Source organism: Chiloscyllium plagiosum, chromosome 7 (genome assembly GCF_004010195.1).
Source record: "Chiloscyllium plagiosum isolate BGI_BamShark_2017 chromosome 7, ASM401019v2, whole genome shotgun sequence".
Taxonomy (NCBI): Eukaryota; Metazoa; Chordata; class Chondrichthyes; order Orectolobiformes; family Hemiscylliidae; genus Chiloscyllium; species Chiloscyllium plagiosum.
Window position 1 is genome coordinate 51,775,886 of NC_057716.1, and position 20,128 is coordinate 51,796,013.

Sequence of the window (20,128 nt, forward strand, 5' to 3'; positions counted from 1 at the left end):
CACAGAGAGAGAGAGAGAGAGACACAGAGAGAGAGAGAGAGAGACACAGAGAGAGAGAGAGAGACACAGAGAGAGAGAGAGACACAGAGAGAGAGAGAGAGACACAGAGCTAGCAAGGACTGACTGAAAGTAATTTTAAAATGTAATAGTTTAAACAAATAGCTGGAATTGTATTGCCATGGAACAAAGACAAATTCAAATTCAGCCAGTTTAAATTATGCTAGGAGAAAGTGAGGACTGCAGATGCTGGAGATCAGAGCTGAAAAATGTGTTGCTGGAAAAGTGCAGCAGGTCAGGCAGCATCCAAGGTGCAGGAGAATCGATGTTTCGGGCTAAGCCCTTACTTATGCCCGAAACGTCGATTCTCCTGCTCCTTGGATGCTGCCTTACCTGCTGCACTTTTCCAGCAACACATTTTTCAGTTTAAATTATGCCCCAGATACCAAAATCCAATCAAATTTGAATTTAGCTATCTTATGACATCAAATCAAATGACATGCTCCGATGTTCTGGGGTATAAAACTGGACATTTTGAACAGTTGGTGGAAAACTGCGAAGAAAACCAAGTATAGACTGCTAGTCGAATAGCTCTCTGAAAGGTACCCATCCATAAGAAATTTGTGCAGCAGAACACCAAAGCCAACCTAGAGGAAACTCTACAGAGCATAATCTACAAAGGAGAATTGACAAAGCTGACTGGTTTTGAACATGGTGTTTTTTTGACATCTTAATTCTTTTTTTTTTTTATAAATGAGACCAGTATTGTAAAGTGGAAGTTAAAAGTAGGTTTAAGAGAAAGGAGTTGTAAATACTCATGCTTTAATGTTCTTTGTTGGACTTAAAGAATAAAACTGTTAATTTTTATATTAAATAGTGACCTCTGGGATAGTTCTTTGCCTCTTGAAATTTAAGAAAATTATGGCACGAAGGGAGCTTCAGTGTGTCGGGTTCAAATTAGCAGAGGGGTTTACCCTGTGTCGTAACAATACCCACACAGCTCATTTCCATCTCTATCCCCCAAGGTGCTGTACCTTAATAATGCAATCCTTCTGTCAGGTACACACCTCAATTACAATATGCAGTTTCTGTTTATGGAATACAGAAGTCCCTGGTCCTTCTTCCAAGAGTTGCCTGTCATTTAGTTGGATCTGATCAGGATTTAGAATGTAGTTGCCTTGCGCTGCAGTGCTCTCCCTTAGAGTGAGAATTGTTGTAAGGTAACTACTGCTTCAGAATAGATTTCTCCATCAATGAAATTAGGTCGCTGGCAGACAGGGGCTTGGGATGCCTGGCCAACAAAACTTTTGGATGGCAGAGAAGCAGGCCAGATGATGCCATGCAATTGACCATAAGGGCATCATTTAACATCCAGTACATAACTCAAGTGTCAAGAGCCTCCAAACTGAGGTATTCAGCCCTGGGAATGCACAGGACACCGAGGTGAGACAAGCGTGCAATAAGCATGCCAATAAAGTGACCCTCATCTTTCTGAAATTTAACACCAGCCCTTGATACCAAACCCACCATCAGGATCCTGCACACCATAATTTGAACAAGCTCAAGTAAATTCCTTCTATTCCCTAAAGTACACAGACATTTCTTACATAGACTGTTGTTACACACCTTCCCCTTCCTCAGCATTATTGACTGCCCAGATCACCGTAGTATAACAGTCTATCTCCCAGAAACAGATCCCCAATGTTGAGCCATCAATAAAAATCTTCAGTCAATCCACTGGGAATCTGGCATGTACAGTGGTGCTTGCTGCAATACAGTTACCGCCCCATCAATAAAGCGATGGAAGGTGTCATCAACAATGCTATCAAGCAACATCCTCCTCAGCAATAACCTGCTCAACGACGTCAGTTTGGATTCTGCCAGGGCCACTCAGCTTCTGGCCTCTCTACAGCCTTGGTTCAAACATGGACAAAACAGCTGAATTCCAGAGCTGAGATGAGAGTGACAGCCCTTGACATTAGACTTGCATTCAACAGAGTGTGGCATCACAGAGCCCTAGCAAAACTTGAATCAACGGGTACAAAAGGGGCAAACTCTCTGGTGATTAGAGTCATACCTGACACATAGGAAGATGGTCGTCGTTGTTGGAGGTCAGTCAGCTCAGCTCCAGGGCATTGTACAGGTTCCTTAGGATAGTGCCCTCGGCATAACCATCTTCAGCTGTTTCAATGACCTTCCCTCCATCATAAGGTCAGTGGTGGGGATGTTCACTGATAACTGCACAATGTTGAGGACCATTCGTGACTCATCAGATACTAAAACAGTCAGTGCCCAAATGCAACAAGATCTGGACAGTATCCAGGCTTGGGCTGACAAGTGGCAAGTAACATTTGCACCACACAAATGCCAGGCTATGACCATCACGAACAATAGACAATCTAATTACTGCCTCTTGGCATTCAATAAATCCCCCACCAACAACATCTTGGGAGTTACTATTGATCAGAAACTCAACTAGACTCACCACATAAATGCTGTGGCAACAAAAACAGGTCAGTGACTAGGAGTACTGCAGTGAGTAACACATCTCCTGACTCCCCAAAGCCTGTCCACTATTTCCAAGACACAAGTCAGGAGTGTGATGGAATACTCCCCACTTGCCTAGATGAGTGCAGCCCAACAGCATTTAAGCAGCTTGACACCACCCAGAATAAAGCAGCCCGTTTGACTGGCACTGCATCCATTCCTTCCAACACTTAGTAACAGCAGCAGTGTGTACCCCCTACAAGATTCACTGCAGAAATTCAGATTCAAAGATCCTCAGACAGCACCTTCCAGACACACAACCACTTGCATCTAGAAGGACAAAGGCAGCAGATATATGGGAAGACCACCAAGTTTCCCTCCAAGCCACTCACCATCCTGACTTGGAAATATATCACCATTCCTTCACTGTTGCTGGGTCAAAACCCGGAAATTCCCTCCTTAATGACATTAGGGGTCAACCCATAGCAGGTGAACTGCAGCAGTTGAAAACAACAGTTTGCCATCTTCTCAACAGCAACTAGAACTGTCAACAAAATAATACTGGCCATCCAGCGACAATCATATCCGATAAAATGAATAAATAAAAAAAAAACAGTGATGCAGCAGGCATAGAGGAAAAATAGCTGGAGTTTTTGTACGAGATGGCAGTCACAATTCATAATGTTGGGTTGTCTGATTTAGTCAGTGTTCAGGTATGGGACAGTGTGACCGTAAACAAACCAGGTAAGGAGATACAGAGTGCAACAGTCTTAACCTTTACAACTACCAACATGTCTACAGTTCTTTCAGAGATGGAGGGCTGCAGTCTGGTTCAACTAAGTACCCATTCAAAATGGCTGTGGGGTTGGGGAGGGGGAGGAAAATAGAAACAAGGTAGGAAGAAGCATGGTGGCAGAAGGGGACACAGTGTGATCAACCCCATTGCCTGTAAAAAGCACAGGTCCAGGTGGTTGTGCTGCCTACCTAGCAGGACATCTGCTCAGGAGGTGATAAGTGAGAAGGGGAGCATTCGGTCATTGTAGTCCAACGTCATAGCCAGGGCAAAGAAGTTGGTTCTGCATTTCCAGTATGAGGAGCTAAACCCCTTATGTTATTAAATGAACCATGTGAAAATTGGCCTAGGGCAAATCAGACTAGGAGGATTAATGAGGCACAAAGACTAATGCAGCACAAAGACTAATGCAGAAGTAGCCCATCAACACCAGCTTTGATGGGATGGTCTCTACCCAACCAATTCTGGGACCAGCATTCTTGCTAATTGAAGAACAAGGGAAATAGAGAAAATTTTGAACTCACGTGATGCGCCAAAAACAAAAATATTAGTACATTTCTATACACACGTAATGAAACGAGTGTGGATTCTATAGAAAGTGCACTTGGAAAATTAATAATGGAAAATAAGAAAACGGCTGATAAATTGATCAGGACAGGAACTGACACCAAGTTAAAATCCTGGAATTCCCTCCCTAAAGGGCATTGTGGGTTTACCTACAACACAGACTGCTATAGCTCATGAAGGCAACTCCATATTCCATGAGTGGAAAAAAAACCAAGTGGCACTGAGTAAATTATTGGAAGTGTGGCCAACAAGTGATGCGTCCTGATAGACCTCATCCTCAAGTCTTAAAAGAAGAGGCTAACGAGCCAGTTGATGCATTTGCTGGAATTTCTAAAACTTCCTTAATTCAAGGACAGTCCCCTTAGATAGAAGATAATGATTGGAATACCTTTATCAAAAAAGGTGATAGGTCAAAAACAGAGAATTCTAGATTAGTTAGTTTAATCTCGATTAGAGAAAAATGTTAGAAGCTATAGCAGGACACTTGGGTAGATACAAGGTAATCAGGCAGAATCAATGTGATTTAGTGAAAGGGAAATAGTGTTTGACGAATCCATTAGACTTGTTTGTGGAGGAAACCTGTGCTGCATCATAACTGGATTTCCAGAAGGCATTCGAAAAAACACAACAGAGGTTCTTGCACAGAATAAAAGCTTTAGAGGATTACAAAATTGGCATAGTTAGAAGACTGGTTGGGTAACAGGAAAAGTAGACAAAAAAAAACTCTACTTTTGGCTTGACAAGATGTAATAAGTAGCAAGTTGCTGGGATCTCACTGTTTACAATTTAATAAATGACTTGGATAAAGGACAGAAGGCAAAAATCAAACTTGCTGACAACACAACTATAGGTAGGACAGTAAGTTGTGAAGGGGACCTAATAAAGCTACAGACAGATATAGGCAAATATGGGCAAAGGTCTGGCAAGTGGAATATAATGTGGGAAACTGCGAAATTGGCTATTTTGGCAGGAAGAATAAAAAAAAGCAGCACATTAGCTGAAATGGCGAGAGATCGTGGTGCTTTAAGGTGTAGAGGGATTAGTGCTCGGGTGTGAAATTGCGAAAGATTAGCATGCAGGTATAGCAAATAACTAGGGAAGTTATATAGAATTTTATTGTTTATTATAAGGAGGGTTAAATATAAAGAGTAGTGAGGTTATACTTTAGTTATACAGGTGAGGCCATGTTTGGAGTACTGAGCACAATAGTAGTCATCTTATTTAAATGAAGGATGTAAATGCGTTGAAGACAGTTCAGAAAAGGTTTACTAGATTGATAACTGGAATGGGGAAATTGGTGTGCGTCTTGTGAGGAAAGGTCAGGAAGGCTCAGCTTGCATTCGTTGAAATTCAGAAGAGTAAGAGGCAGTGTGAAACATACAAAGATTCGAAGGGGTTTCAGCAGGGTAGATGAGGAGATAATGTTTCCTCTTGGAGGAGGATCTAGAACTAGAGTCGCTGTTTAAAAATTGAAGTTGCCCATTTAAAGAGAGATGAGTTTTTGGAAGACTCTCCCAGAAAAAGGTTTAGATTAGATTAGATTACTTACAGTGTGGAAACAGGCCCTTCGGCCCAACAAGTCCACACCGCCCCGCCGAAGCGCAAACCACCCATACCCCTACATTTACCCCTTACCAAACACTACGGGCAATTTAGCATGGCCAATTCACCTGACCTGCACATCTTTGGACTGTGGGAGGAAACCGTAGCACCCGGAGGAAACACACGCAGACACGGGGAGAACGTGCAAACTCCACACAGTCAGTCAGTTGCCTGAGACGGGAATTGAACCCGGGTCTCTGGCGCTGTGAGGCAGCAGTGCTAACCACTGTGCCACCGTGCCGCCACAGGTGTTGGAACAGAGTCCTTGAATATATTTTAAGGCAGAGGTGGATAGATTGTTATTAAGCAAGGGTAAAGGGCTATCAATGGTAAGATGGAATACAGATTGAACGTTGGTATCAATCATTTAACTGAATGCCATAAAAGGTTTACTACTAGTCATAATTCAGAAGTTTGTACATTTTGGGATAAGCCCAAAATATTGCAGTGGTTTCCGAATGATCATTTGTAAAAATATCAGCACGCCTGAATTCTTCGAAACTTCATTAGTTGTGCTTTACCCAAGTAATCCGAATCACACCTCTCAAAGCAAATCACATCTCCCAGACCTGCCATCTTCAACATGCAGAATGAAAAGGGCACTGGTGCATCAACTAATTCCAACTCTCACACTATTCTGACTTGGAAATGCATTCCTTCACAGTCACTGGATCAAATTTCTAGTGTCGCATACCAAATAGCATTGATGGAAACCTCACATGAACTGCAGTGGTTCAAGAGAATGGCTCATCACTACGTTCTCAATGGCAATTTGGGAAGGATAATAAAAAAGTGCCTTGAAAGCAAAGCCCATATTGAGGGAATTGGTAGCTGGTGTCAAACCAACATCCTTTCAGGTAATGAGGACAAGATTCTTAGGAGGTCTGATAGTGCAAACACCCACCAGTCTTTGTTTTCTTGGTTTTATTTCTTCTAAGATAGCTTTGAGGTCCAAACCTGTAAAATTTTGGGTAGGCTTCAATACTCAGTTGAATGCCCAACAGTTTTCTTGGAAAACATGGGAAAGTATTGATGAGATACAAATTCACAAGTTTCCCGGCAGCTTAGATCTCAATAAAGAGAGCAGTAAAGGTCAAGTATCTATAGTTACAAATACAAACAGAACGGGGACTACGGTACCATTGTGAATTGTTGTCAAAACTCATCTCGTTTACAGATATCCTTTGGAGAAGGAAATCTCCCATCCTTGCCTGTTGGCTCCTAAGTGCTCACCGGCAAATTAGGGATGCATGATAAGTGGTGGCCTTGCCAATGATGCCGATGTCTCCCAACAAACAAAAAAAAATCCTACAAGTAGCAAGCAGATTAATGAGACCATAAGACAAATAAAGCACTAGAGTTCATTTCCAGCAGGGGAAAATTGAAAAGTAGAGAAATTATTAAATGTGCATTGAATCTTGATTAGAACAATTAGCCAGTCAAGCCTATTCCATCATTCAAACTGGTCAAGGCTGACCTAGCTCTGCACCATCTTTCCCCATTATCCCCATTTCACTTTATGTCATGAGTATCCATAAATCTATTGAATTATGTCTTACGTTTCTCAGTGACTGAGCTTCTCGGGGTAGTGGAGAATTCCTAAAGATCTCTCTACTCTTGGTTTGATATAAAAGGACCCATCACACTTGTGAAGAACAACAAAGTGTTCTCCTGGAGATGCTCATCCCTCAACTAACATTACTAAAACAGGTTCTACAGTCATTGTCACACTAGTCTACAGAGTACCTTGCTATAAGCAAATTACCAAAATGCCAATGTCACCCCAGACGAGTAACACCATGCTCTAGGGTTCAAATCCTACCATGGCTAATGGCAAAATTTGATGTCACTAAATGCGGAATGAAAAAAATCTCTCCTCAACCTCAATCCTTAATGGTTTACACTTTATTCTGAGATATGTCCCTAAGTTCTAGACTCATCACCCAGGAGAACCATCTTATCCACGTTTATTATCATGCCGTGTAGTAATTTGAAGTTTCAACGAGATCTTTCCTCAATCTCCGAAACTCTAAAGAATACAGGCTCAGGTTCCTAAATCTTTCATCGTAAGACAATACTTTGAACCTCTACGGTTAAGTACATTACTCCTTAGATACAAAATCAGAACCCAACACTTTATTCCAGGTATGGCCTCACTTAAGCTCTACTAACTGCATCAAGACATTTATATTCCTACACAACTCCCCTCATGACAGTAGCCAAAGTAATAATTACCTCCTAACTGCTTGCAGCCTAGCTTTTAGCAAATCATGATCAAGGGCAGCCTGGTCCCTTTGGACATGGACCTCTCACAATTTAAAGAAATAGTCTACATTTCCTACTCTCATACTCTGTACTAACATCCTCAAAACCCTCCAGTCTTTCCAACAGGAGTTCCCTTTCATAAATCCATGTTGATGCTATCCGATTTTACCATTATTTACAAAGTATCCAGCATTTCAGTCTATATTGTCACTCCTACAGACAAACCAATAGTTTTGTGGTCCTCCAATCTCCTTCCCTTCTTAAATGGCGGAGCTACATTTGTTCCAGAATCTATAGAATTATGAAAAAGGTAACAATTAACACATCCAAATCTCTCTCCAACCACATTCTGGAATGTAGCTTATGAAGACGAAGAGATGCGAGAGGCAGCTCATGGACAACATATGTCAATCTTTTTCAAAATTTGTTCATGGGATACAAGCACTGTCTGGGCCTGCATTTGTTGCCCATCCCCAAATGCCCTTGAACTGAGTGGCTTGCTCAGCCATTACAGAGGGTAGTTAAGAGTCAGCCACATGCTGTGGGTAAGGGGTCACAAATAGATCAGACGAAGTAAGGATGACAGATTTCCTTCCCTGAAGGAAATTAGTGAGCCAGATAGGTACTACTTGCAATCAAGAATATTTACATGGTTGCCATTAGGTTATCTTTAAACCTTTTTAAAAATTGATACCAAATTTCACCAGCCATGGTGAAATTTGAGCCCATATTTGTTATAGCATTAATCCAGACCACTAGGATTGTTAGTCCTATGACATTTCCACACGTCAATTGCATGGAGTGAGGTGCCAGATAGAGCACTGTGACAGTGACCACAGAATCAGTTTTAATAACTTTGGTTGACACATAATCACCACCTACAGTACTTTCTTGGTTCTCCTTCACAAGTGTGATTGGACCTTTAACATCAAACCAAATATTTGATTTGATTTTATTGTCACGTATATCTTGTTTCAATAAAAAATGAAGAGTGTTGCACAGTATCATCACTCTCCAGCACCAACTTAAACCACAGGAAAAATAAACTAAAACATAGAATATAAAAGGGAGAAAAATGAAGAAATAAAGAAAAAGTGCCCAATTTTAGAGTCCTTCTTGTTAAATGCTCCGTCAGGGCCTGGTAGCCATGCAGTCTCCTTTTCTGCACCACCACCGCTGGAACAAAAGTCACTAATCTTCAATGCCATCTAGCCTCTGTAGAGACACCCTTGCCACTAAGAGTCCAATACTGCTGACGTCACTAACACTGTTGGGTATTAGACCAGCTCAAACTCTACTCCACCACTACCATGAGTCTGCTTCGGGCCCACCTCACCAATGCAGTCACTGCTGATGTCATCAGGTCTTGTATTAGGCCCAAACCCACTTCCTGGAATCTATGCTGGATAGAGATGCCATTAGGAACCCAAACACGCCTTTGCTGCAGCAGCCATGAGTCAGAGCTAGGACTGCCTCAACAATGCAGAAGCCAACAGGAACCCAAACACACCCCTGGCACTGCAGCCACAAGTTTGTGCTGCTGGGCCCACTCGTCACCTCCGTGACAAAGCTCTTCACCAAGAGGTAAGTAATATGAAAGAAAATAAAAGGAGAGAAAATACAAAGAATCAAAAAGCAAATGGCGCAGACAAGCCCCAGGCTCAGAAGCCCTACTCACCTGCCATCTTACTGGATGCTGTAGGAAATCTTGGATGGGGGTCTCTAGAATGTTCAACATTCCAATATTGAAGTATGATCAGTTTATACTCCTAAAGCAGTTCAGATCACTTAAATAATTATAAGCAAGAATGCTTTCAATTTTTCCACATACTGCAGTTTATTATGAGCGCATCATTGGCAGTCCCTTGCAGACAAAGAGGACTCTTTTCCACTCTCAGGGTGAGTCCATAGTTAGCTGTACAGACTGATGCAACTTCAAACTCTGTTACACTGGGACAGAAGGGGGCTGAGGAAAGGGGCAAGTGGGAGTTTGGTGCATCAGGGCGCTCCTTCTGCTATTTTTGTCTGGCTTCTACTTTTTCCCAACAGCAAGTCGAGGTGCTCGACATCTTCCCAGATGCTCCTCCTCCACTTTGGATTGTCTTGGGTCACTGATTCGCATGTGTCTGTATCTGAGGCCTTGAGGGTATCACTTCCTCTGTCCACCTGGGGCTCATGTCGGTCATGTCGACTACATTCCCAGCCCATTGTAGGCCATTAAGAGTGGTCAGTGTCTCAATGCTGGGGATGGTAGCCTGGTTGAGGAGGCTGGTGCTACTGCATCTTTCTTCCCAATGGATCTGCAGGATCTTGCAGTGGCAGTTGGTAGATTAGATTAGATTACCTACAGTGTGAAAACAGGCCTGTTGGCCTAACAAGTCCACACTGACCCTCTGAAGAGTAACCCACGCTCCTCTGACTACTGCTCCAGCACCTTGAGGTGTCTGATGCAGACAGTCCACATCTCAGAGCCATATAGAAAGATGGGAAACATCCATAGCTCTGTAAATCATGATCTTGGTGTTGGATCTGATGTTGTTGTCCTCTAACACATTTTTCTTCAGGCAACCGAAGGCTCCGATACCACATTGGAGGCGGTGCTGGATCTCTTCATCAATAGCCACTTTAGCCAACAGACACTTCCAAGGTATTGGAAGTGGTCAATGTTCTCTAAGGCCTTCCCGTGGACCTTGATGATTAGGGGTTCACACCACAATGCCAGGCCAGGTTGGTCGAGGACCTTCATCTCGTGAATGTTAAGGGTGACAATGGTCTGGAGTATATAGTCACACTGCAGCTCGATGACACTGGTTTGGGTGACTTTAGTTGTGGTTTGAAGGTGCCAGAAGTTGAATAATTTCCTGCTGGTTCTGTAAGTTAGCTCCACTCCAGCAGGGAGCTTGCCGGCGGTGTGATGAAGCACTGTAGCATGGTAGATCGAGAACAGTGTTGGGGTGATGATGCAGCCCTGCTTGACACCAGGCTAAACAGGGGATGAGTCGATGGTGGAGCCATTTGTCATTGCCACAATGTCTATGCTGTTTGGAGCAGGAAAGGATAGTGACAAACGTCATGACATAACTATAGCAGAGAAAGACGCTCAATAATGCTTCCCAATTGATAGTGTCCAAGGTCTTCGTAAGGTCCAAGGTGGCCATGTACAAAGGTAGGCTCTTTTCTCTGCATTTCCCCTGCAGCTGCTGCATAGTGAAGACCATGTCCATTGTGTCCCTGTATGGCCGAAAGCCACACTGCAATTCCAGGACTTCCTCAGTCACAAAGAGGTGGTGGTTGAGGAGGACCTTAGTAATTACTTTTCCAATAGTCTAAAGCAAGGACATTTAAAAAAAAAGAAAAGTCTGATTGTGGTAACTAACATGACAGCATAGCTCTACAGAGCAATCAAGCACTGAATCAAGGGTAGAGACAAAGTTAATGTTCATCCAAAAGGCAGCACCTCTAAAGTGCAGGTTTTCCTTAGTGCAACAATGTAACAGGCTTAATTTGCTCAAGCCTGAGGTGAGATTTCTATCACAACTTTTTCAGAGTATCATAGAATCCTTTCTACTTAAGGAATAAGTGTATTACCACTGGGTCACTACTAATGTAGTTTAAGGCCAAATAGCTCATTTGGTGACATCACGTACAAAGTCCATTCTTATACACAATCACAGTTGAGGGATGCTTCTGGAAATTAATGTCCCCTTTCTTCCAGAAAGTCCTTCTGCCATTATTTTAGTTTTCCAGAAACCTCTTGAAATCTATTTAGCAAGGATGGCAAGAAAGGAAACAAATTATGCACTATTCCACATACACACAAATCTTTCAGAAGTCTTAATTATACCTTCCCAACACAAATGCAAGTTAATGGAACAGCCACTATTCTATTAAATAATCATATATCCAGTTCAGCAGCAGTACCAGCAGAAGAGTTTATGTCAGTCATAAATGACAAACATATTTCTGGTTCCCCTTTGTTGGTCCTGCAGTTTGTCATCATGAGAAGCCATGTACGTACTTCATAGTCACCTGAAGCACAATTTTCTTGCAAGTCTTTTCTGGTTAGTGATGTAAAAAGAAATGAATGGGAGCCAAATTATGCTTTCATTCACCTCCTACACTACTCTAAATAAAGAATATTTTACACTAGGAGGAAAACATCTCTTTTTGAAATCAGAGTCATAGGGCACAGTAACAGATCCTTTGGTCAAACTCATTAATGCCAAACAGACAAAGGCCAAGTGAGAACACCAACTTAATTTGGAAGCCAAAACACAGGTACAAAGTGGAGATAACCTGAAGGAAACTGATATTCTAGAATAGTGGACACAATATCCGATTCCTTACGAGAGCAGCATTCAATGTTTGGGCAATTATTTCAGTTGGCCCCCTCAGGATAGCTGAACAGGACTAGAATACCTTGACTGGACTGCTAACTACAATGACAAAATCACAAATAAAAAACAAAGTAGATATCAGAAAATAGGAGGTATGTCAAATTTATGGTTGATTTAGTCCAAAGACATTGGTTTTCCCTCAGTTCAGAACTTCAAAATCTTTGGCACTATTATCTCAACTAGATTAATACTTTCAATGACTTTACCACAAATGTATTGGCAAGGTTTAAAAATGCTCGGTTTCAATTTTGAGTAGAAATCACAAACCAGGATTCATTTCTCCAATGCCTTTTGTTGCATTGTTCAATATAAAACAAAACTAAAACTAAATCCACCATTCAAAATTCAACAGCTCAAATCAGTTCTGATAACATTTGAATTGAAATATTAACCTACCTGTCTTTCAACAATGTACATTTATTTAGCTCCTTTAATGCAATAAATATCCTAATGCATTGCACAACAGCACTAAGAAACAAAATATAATAACCAGCTTAGGCAAAACAGGTGGTTTTTCAGTGTGTCTTAAAGAAGAAATGGAGGTGGGTAAGTTTAAAGAAAGTATACCAACTGAAGTCATGGCTGCTCATGTAAGACTAATTAAGAATCAAGAATACACCAAAAACCAGAATTAGAGGAGCACAGATTATTGGAGGGTTGAAAGTCTGAAGGAGATTACAAAGATAGGGAAGAGCAAGGTCATTAGAGAGATTTGAAAACAGTGATGAAAGTATTAAAATCCAGACTAGAACACAACACAGGTCACTGCAATAAAGGAATTCAATCAGTGCATATGAAAGCAGAGTTTTTGATGACCTTAACATTTACTGGGTATAGAATGCAAGAAGCCAGCCATAGGCATGTCAGAAAAAGTACAACATTGACTGAGCAAAGACATGAACGAGGGTTTCAGCAGATGTTATGCAGGTAAAAATAGGCAGCCTTAGTGATGGCAGGAATAAGGTCAGCAGTTGATCACCACATTAAATGTTTATGAATGGGCTGGCTTAATCTCAGACCACTGACAGGGAGAAGGATGGAATTGGTAACCAAGGACAAATCTGGCACAGCAATCAAAAATGATGGATTCAATCTTCCCAATATTTAATTTGGAGAAAGTTCCATTCATCCAGTTCTGGATGTTAGCAAGCAGTCTGATGGCTTAGTTAGAATGGAGACATCAAGTGGTGATGACAATAGTGGTGCGAAAGAGCTGGATGTCGTCAGCATATGCACAAACTAACACTGCTGTCTGATGATACCACTGAGGGCAGCAAGCAGATGAGAAACAGGTATCAATTAAAAAGGATTGGCTGTGGACTCCTAACATTTGCTTTGTTTCAGCTTAAATTTCTCCCTTTTTTCAAACCCTTGACTTTTGGTTGATTAAAAGTCAACATAGAAAGCATGATCATAGAATTAAAGTTAGTGTTCATCTGAAGATGGTAAAAGACATGTAGGATAGCTGTGAAGGATGTTGCCAAAATTTTTTGTTGAACTAGTTAGCAAACATTACATCATTAGCTAAATGAACTAGTTTTAACAAGATTAAAGTTTATTGACTTCATATTGGAGAAATGTGCAAACAGCAATGAATATGCAGTTGGATTTCTGTAGTCAAAATACAAACAAGGCAGGAGATTCATCAAAATAATAAATTATAGAAGAAATAGATTAATAAACACATAAGAGCTAACTAAGACTGTTACTAGATTTACAAATTAACAAATGACTTCCACCATGTTTAGCTGAACAATCCTTTATGCACATTTCGTTGCACTAAAATACAACATTATATATTTGCAAAATATTATACAAAATCACATGTTGCTGCAGATCAAGAATAAAGTGTTCTTGAAAGCATGGAAACATGCAGTCTTTGGATAAGAGACTAAAGAGTACACAGATTACACAATTTCTATACTGAACCATAGAAATTAAATCAAATGGCTGAAAATATAGTCACGTAGACTCTGAAAACCAACTTCATAAAAACTTAAGATTTTAGTTTTATAAGAAATTGTCATGATCTTGTCAAAGTAATAAGTAGAATTAAGGCAATTACTTTTTAATCCTTCACTAAGAACCAACAGTAATTGCATGTATTTTATTCTATATATGTTCTAAAGTCCATTAACGGCATGTTGGCCAGGTGTAAAGCCTTGGTTTGGGTTGCACCACCTTGAACAAAACAACAAGTGTAGGTAATTCAACTCCTCCAGGCCTGCTGTACCAGTCGATATTGTAGGTTACATCTATCTCCACACCATTTGCCCACACTGCTGAACGTCAATAGTACCTAGAAATTCATTATGTTTCAAACACATTCATTCAATGACTGTGCTTCCCACCCTGCTTGGATAAAAAAAAAGTTCCAAAGAATCTTACCCTCAGTGAAGACATTTCTAGTGTCAACGATGAATGGATTGCTCCTTATTCTGACAATGTGTGCCCTGTTTCCAGAACCCCCTGATCCCTACTGCATTGCAAATGGCAAGTGCACCCTTCTATAGGAAAAGGAACCAAAACTGCACCAATTCCAGGCACAGTCTTACCAAAGATGTAGTACACTTTAAGAAAGACATCTTCACTCCTGTATTCAAACACTCTTGCAATAAAGACCAACATACCAGGTACCTTGCTGCACCTGCAATCCTTTATCACTTACAAGCAAGGACATCTAGATGAACATTTTACTTAACAGCATTCAACTGTGCATAGAACAAAGTACAAACCGCAACTGATTTTCTATCGCACCTCCACCATCCTTGAAGTAGCTTCAGTATACTCCTCTCACAATTTGGCTATTCAAAGTATAAGAGCATTAAATTCCTTTACTTTATTTGTATAATTTCTAGTTTAGATAATTTTGTTGGTTAGTACACAAACAATAACTTGAATCTTCATAATCATATTGAATCCACAAACAATACAGAACCAAAACAAGCCCCTTTCTCACACATCTCATTCAAGAAATTTAAAAAATTCCAGTCTTATGCATGTTCTGAATCAGCAACGACTGAGTAAAGTTTAACAGCAATATCAGGTACTGAACTGTCCTTTAAAATTAGCATGGAAACACACAGGCTTGAGCAAGTAAGCTTATAGGTATTCAACAAGCAAAGTTGTCCTGAATACATTGGATCAAAATTACGAATAACATCAAATGGTACAGGAGAAAAAAAAACAAACAATCAAGGACATGTCTTCAGATACTCTGACAAAGTCAACTGCACAACAAACATGCAGTTTAAAACAAAAGACTGAAAAGTAATGTAAAGCAAGACACAACCAACTTTGTTTAAATGTCACGTTAGGTCTGACATCAGATCCCCTCTATCTTTACAAATGCAGCAGTGCAAAGTAAAATACTTCTGCACCAATGCTGCAGCTATAGTGTAAAAAGTCCCTGTAATAGATCAATGTCTTCCACAGGTCTCATTTCACAAAATACAAAGATGACCCAGCAATGGAACATAAAATGCATTTCATGCAAAGAATGCAAATATAAATCAACCTGTTTAAATAGGCTACTTTATATTATTCATAAACATTACTTAACATAACTAAAATTTCTGTAAATCAATGAAAACAGATCAACTGTGCAAAATACACTGCAATATTGTCAGAACACATCTGGATACCTGCATAAAGAAATGAAATAGGCTTCTTTTTCCAGGCCTCTTCATTTTCCTGCTCCCTTATACATATTTAAGTTTACTTTTTCTTAAATTATCATATCACCAAGAAAAAAAAGGAATTACTATACAACTCATATTCCATTTTCAAATGAAGAGCCATCCCATTATGGGATATTAATTTCAACTCATCAAATGGGAGTTCTATTGGGTTCTAAAATTTTGTCTATTTTCTTTGACTACTCCAATTCTTCTTTATAAACAGTATGATTAAAAGTTGTTACAAATCACCAGTGACAAACATTAAACTAATAAAGCCTTTGCAGAAATAACCAGAGGTACTATTGCTTATTTGCAGATAAAAGAATTTCAATTTGGAATATCAACTACATCATAAAACATTTGTTCTTGGAACTATTATTATAATCACAAGCAGCAAATTGAGAACTTATTCAATGTAGGAACTACGTGATTTGATTATTGGTAAAACTCAAGTACTTAAAAGCGATTCACCAACTTAGTAGGATTCTGTACTTTAAAGCTTACTTGTATTACACTAACATTTGTCTGAATATATCATGGGTGGATTGCATAAAGATAACCCAGATAATAAGTATGCTCTGATAATGAAATAAACTGAAGAACAAATGAATAGCAAAATGTCATTTTTGCCTCATTGACGTTGCGTAAAATGATCCACTTTAACATGTTTACTGATTATCGGCATTCAATTCTTTTTCCACACTTCTCAGTGGGCCATTGCTTTCCAAAATATTTTCATGCAGCATTGAAACTTATTAAAATATTTCAGTGAAAATAAACAGCATACTTTGCTCTCAACTACACAACTGGCATCTACGGTTCAACATTAGCACTTGGCATTATTCTAGGAAAATAATTGCTCTGTCCACTTTTGCTAAGTAATTGTTTCCTTCCAAGTTATCTGAATATTTATATTTTGTAATGATATGAACATATGTTAAATATAGATGACCATCATTATGAAAAAGCTTAAATCCATTATGAAAAAGCTTAATGTCAACAAAAAAATCCATACTACCAGGAGAATTGAAAATTGTTTTTCTAGATCTATAATAGTTTTCTAACAATTTTTCAGAAATATACAAATAAATTGTGACGACTCAGCAGTTGCAACCTTTCAAGCAGTAAAAAATTGTCAATTAACATACCATGTAATACTTTTAAATGTAATGCACTAGCCAAAACATTTAATAATCCATGTACTTTCTAACTAGCAGTCAAAAAAAACTACATACTGGGATTTCACCTGTGGCTGTAAAATTTGTTATACAAATTTTAATTACTTCATTCCTTTACAGAAAACTATTGTTCTAATATTTTATGCAAACCCAAAATCACTATAAAAAGAGGTGCTTTACTAAGAAACGAGCCACGTTTGATCAAATTGTTAAGTTTTTTTTATAGATTAATTGGTGGGCCCATTTACAATAGTGCTGATCTGAAAATGTGGTGACTAAGTTTAAATAAAATTTAGAGACTAATAGGTTTCGAAACCTTCTGCTTCAGATGGTGGGAAGGATGGCTGCAGTTGCCAAAAAGACGAGATCTCTTTGATCTGACAATCCAAAGCCTCCCCACGCTTTGCTGCGTTGTGCTTGCCATACTGTTTAATACCTTCCACTTACTGTGAAAAAAATCTCATCAGTGACTGGCATTGCCAAAAATGGCAATGGAGATCTGCCCGCTGGTTACGTTTTCAGAAACAATTTACTTAACCTCTCAGTATCATGTTGCAAATCAATATGTCAACCGCCAAAACTCGCTCAGAAATAAGATCATGGACTCTCCAAGTCAGGCTCTGACCCTCATCATCATCTCTCGCTAAGGGGAGGGCAACATACAATGGAGTAAACATAACACGTTACAGCTCCAATACAACACCAGCTCCACTTTTTTGTCACTTCATCACCAAAAAGGTTATTGGGAGCCTGAAGAATTTTTTTTAATGATACGTTGCGAAACGGTACACAGCCTAAATAAAGTCTGCCTGAGATACCGCCTGAGGGTTTCTGGCGTGTGCACCAACCATTAGACACCTCATCTCATGTTAATGTTACCCAGGGCCTCGGAGCAACCCGCCTGGGACCCGGTGTGCCATCGCTTCACAAATAGTAGAGCAGGAGGGAGGGGGCAAACGAAAAGAAGAAAGACACAAAAAAAAATCATCTGAAGAGAGGGGGGGGGGGGGGGGGTCAGAAAGGAGGGGCGAGAGATGAAGCGGAGTGAGTAAATTACCTTCTTTAGCCTTTACAGGTGCCGTGTTAGTCTGCAAAGCTCCCGGCGTTGGGGACGTGGAGAACTGGGACCAAGATGGCGTCCCCTCCAAACTTCCACCACTTCCACTGTTACTTTGGACACTCATCAAGCTACTTTGAGACAAAAAAACACACACAGACATACACAAGTGTCAGCAACGACACAACACCCCCCTCCCCTCCCCTCAGGGGAAAAAATAATTACCCTCAGCCAGCAGCAAACTGAAACCGACCACACGCCCGACGAGAAAGTGGGTGATAATTTTTTTTGTTGTGTTTTTTTAAACAAAAGCCCAGTCTCCTTACCCACCCTCAGATTCAGATGTAAACGTATGTTTCCACCACCAACCCCCCTCCCCACATCCCCGTGACAAACGTTCACACACCTCTGCAGTGCGTCTTCAAGTGGCCCCGTCACCTTCGCATCAGTTAAGCGTCACGCATCGTTTGTGCAAATACTATCGCGAGGTTCGTGCACCTCAGCGGAGAGAATAAAATGGCAAAAAGCCACAATAATAAATAATAATAATAATAAATAATAACAATGATGGTGGTGGTGATATAGCGGCGGGAACCCGGGCTGTTGGCCTACAGCTACTCCCCTCTGGGGTCAATGACTCCGGCGAGCTTGACTTTAAACTTTGGGAGTAAATGAGTGAAACCCCCGGCTCTGGCCCAGGGACAGCTCTCTTTCTTTCTTTCTTTTCTCTCTAAGATGCTGCTGCTGTTTAAGGAAACTTCTCCCTCATTGTCTCCCTGATCATCAATAACTCTTCACACATTGAAATGAAGCTTCTCTTTAAAGGGGGGGGGGGAAGGTTTCGGCTTTCACTCCGCAAACTATTTTTTTTTGCGACAGTGTCGCACCAAATTCCTTTACAAGAGGGAGAGGGGGGAAAAAGAGAAAATAATGAAACTAAAGTAAGTCAGCTGCCCCGCCCACAGCTGGATGTCATGACGTGAACCTGGACAACTCTAGTGGAGTGTGCAGCGCATCACAGGGATGTGTAATCTATTGGAAATACATCCACGGTTAATTTCATTTCTTTGTGGATTGAAGTGTGAATTTATAGTAATCCCAATTTTTTTTAACATCCAGCGAACTTTTCTTTCGAAATAAAAATCCATGGTAAATTAAGGGTTTCGACAGCTGAGAACGTGGGCGTTGCAATATTATTTAAAAGTTTAATAATATTTGGAAGTACGTAATAGCTTTTTTTTCTGCCTGGTCTGTATTCAAACAAACGTTGACCATTTTCAGGAACAAATGCTAACATTTTTGCCACACTAATGCCACAAAATAAGACGTTGCCTCCACCTCTGGTTGCATGTTTCAGTGTGATTTGCTGCATTATAATCACAAACCGTTGTATTCTTAATAAATGAAGTAAATTTGGGAGGATACTTGTCCAGAACATGTACACCAGAATGGATCTGTTGAACCATATGGCACATCCCTGTGCTTAGGGTCTCTCAGTGGTTAGCACTGCTGCATCATGGTGCCAGGGACCTGGGTTCGATTCCAGCCTCAGGCAACTGCATTTGTGAGTTTCCTCCCACTGTCCAAAGGTATGCAAGTTAGGTGGATTGGCCACCTGTTCTGGGACCTGTAGATTAGGTGTATTAGTCAGGGCTAAGTGTAAGGGGGTGGGTGACCTTTCAGAGGGTTGGTGTGGTCTGAATGGCTTATTTTCACACTGGAGGGATTCTATGAATAATCTTTATGGTTATCAGTACTACAAAAACTTAATAATATTAAGTACTGGAGTTTCTCAGAGTCTGCCTTGAATTTGGAATGATCCAGCTTTGTGCACCAATTATACACTATGAGTAGAGTGACCAGATTTTTAAAAGTCAGAACTGGGACACATTGATGTTCCTGGTTAAATTGAGTTTCACATTAAGGGGGAATGAGAGTCTGTGTGATTGTGTCCCAAACCAGTGGAGCGCTGAACTGTTGCTCCCTGGTCCCTTTATTGAGCACTTTTACGTGGAGCAGGAGCTGAACCATCTGCCACACAACCTCTGTTTTCAAAAGTTCATGCTAAGAAATGTTGTCAACACCAAATCAACCACAAAAACTCT

General features: G+C 40.4%; 1 protein-coding gene across 4 annotated transcripts in view; it reads right to left on the reverse strand.

Moving 5' to 3' along the window:
• The window catches only part of tlk1a (tousled-like kinase 1a), a 140,039-nt gene extending 121,084 nt beyond the window's left edge, over nt 1–18,955 (reverse strand). For 2 of the 4 annotated variants that reach the window (XM_043693717.1, XM_043693714.1), the window contains exons 1-2: nt 18,430–18,955; nt 18,024–18,157 (exon numbers count right to left, since the gene is read on the reverse strand). In XM_043693717.1, the coding sequence (XP_043549652.1) occupies nt 18,024–18,150 (127 nt within the window). In that variant the 5' untranslated portion in view covers nt 18,151–18,157; nt 18,430–18,955. Of the gene's footprint in view, nt 1–18,023; nt 18,158–18,248; nt 18,339–18,429 lie in introns of those variants that run through there. The other 2 variants (XM_043693715.1, XM_043693716.1) reach the window with 2 other exon arrangements.
• Nucleotides 18,956–20,128: the final 1,173 nt, after the last annotated feature.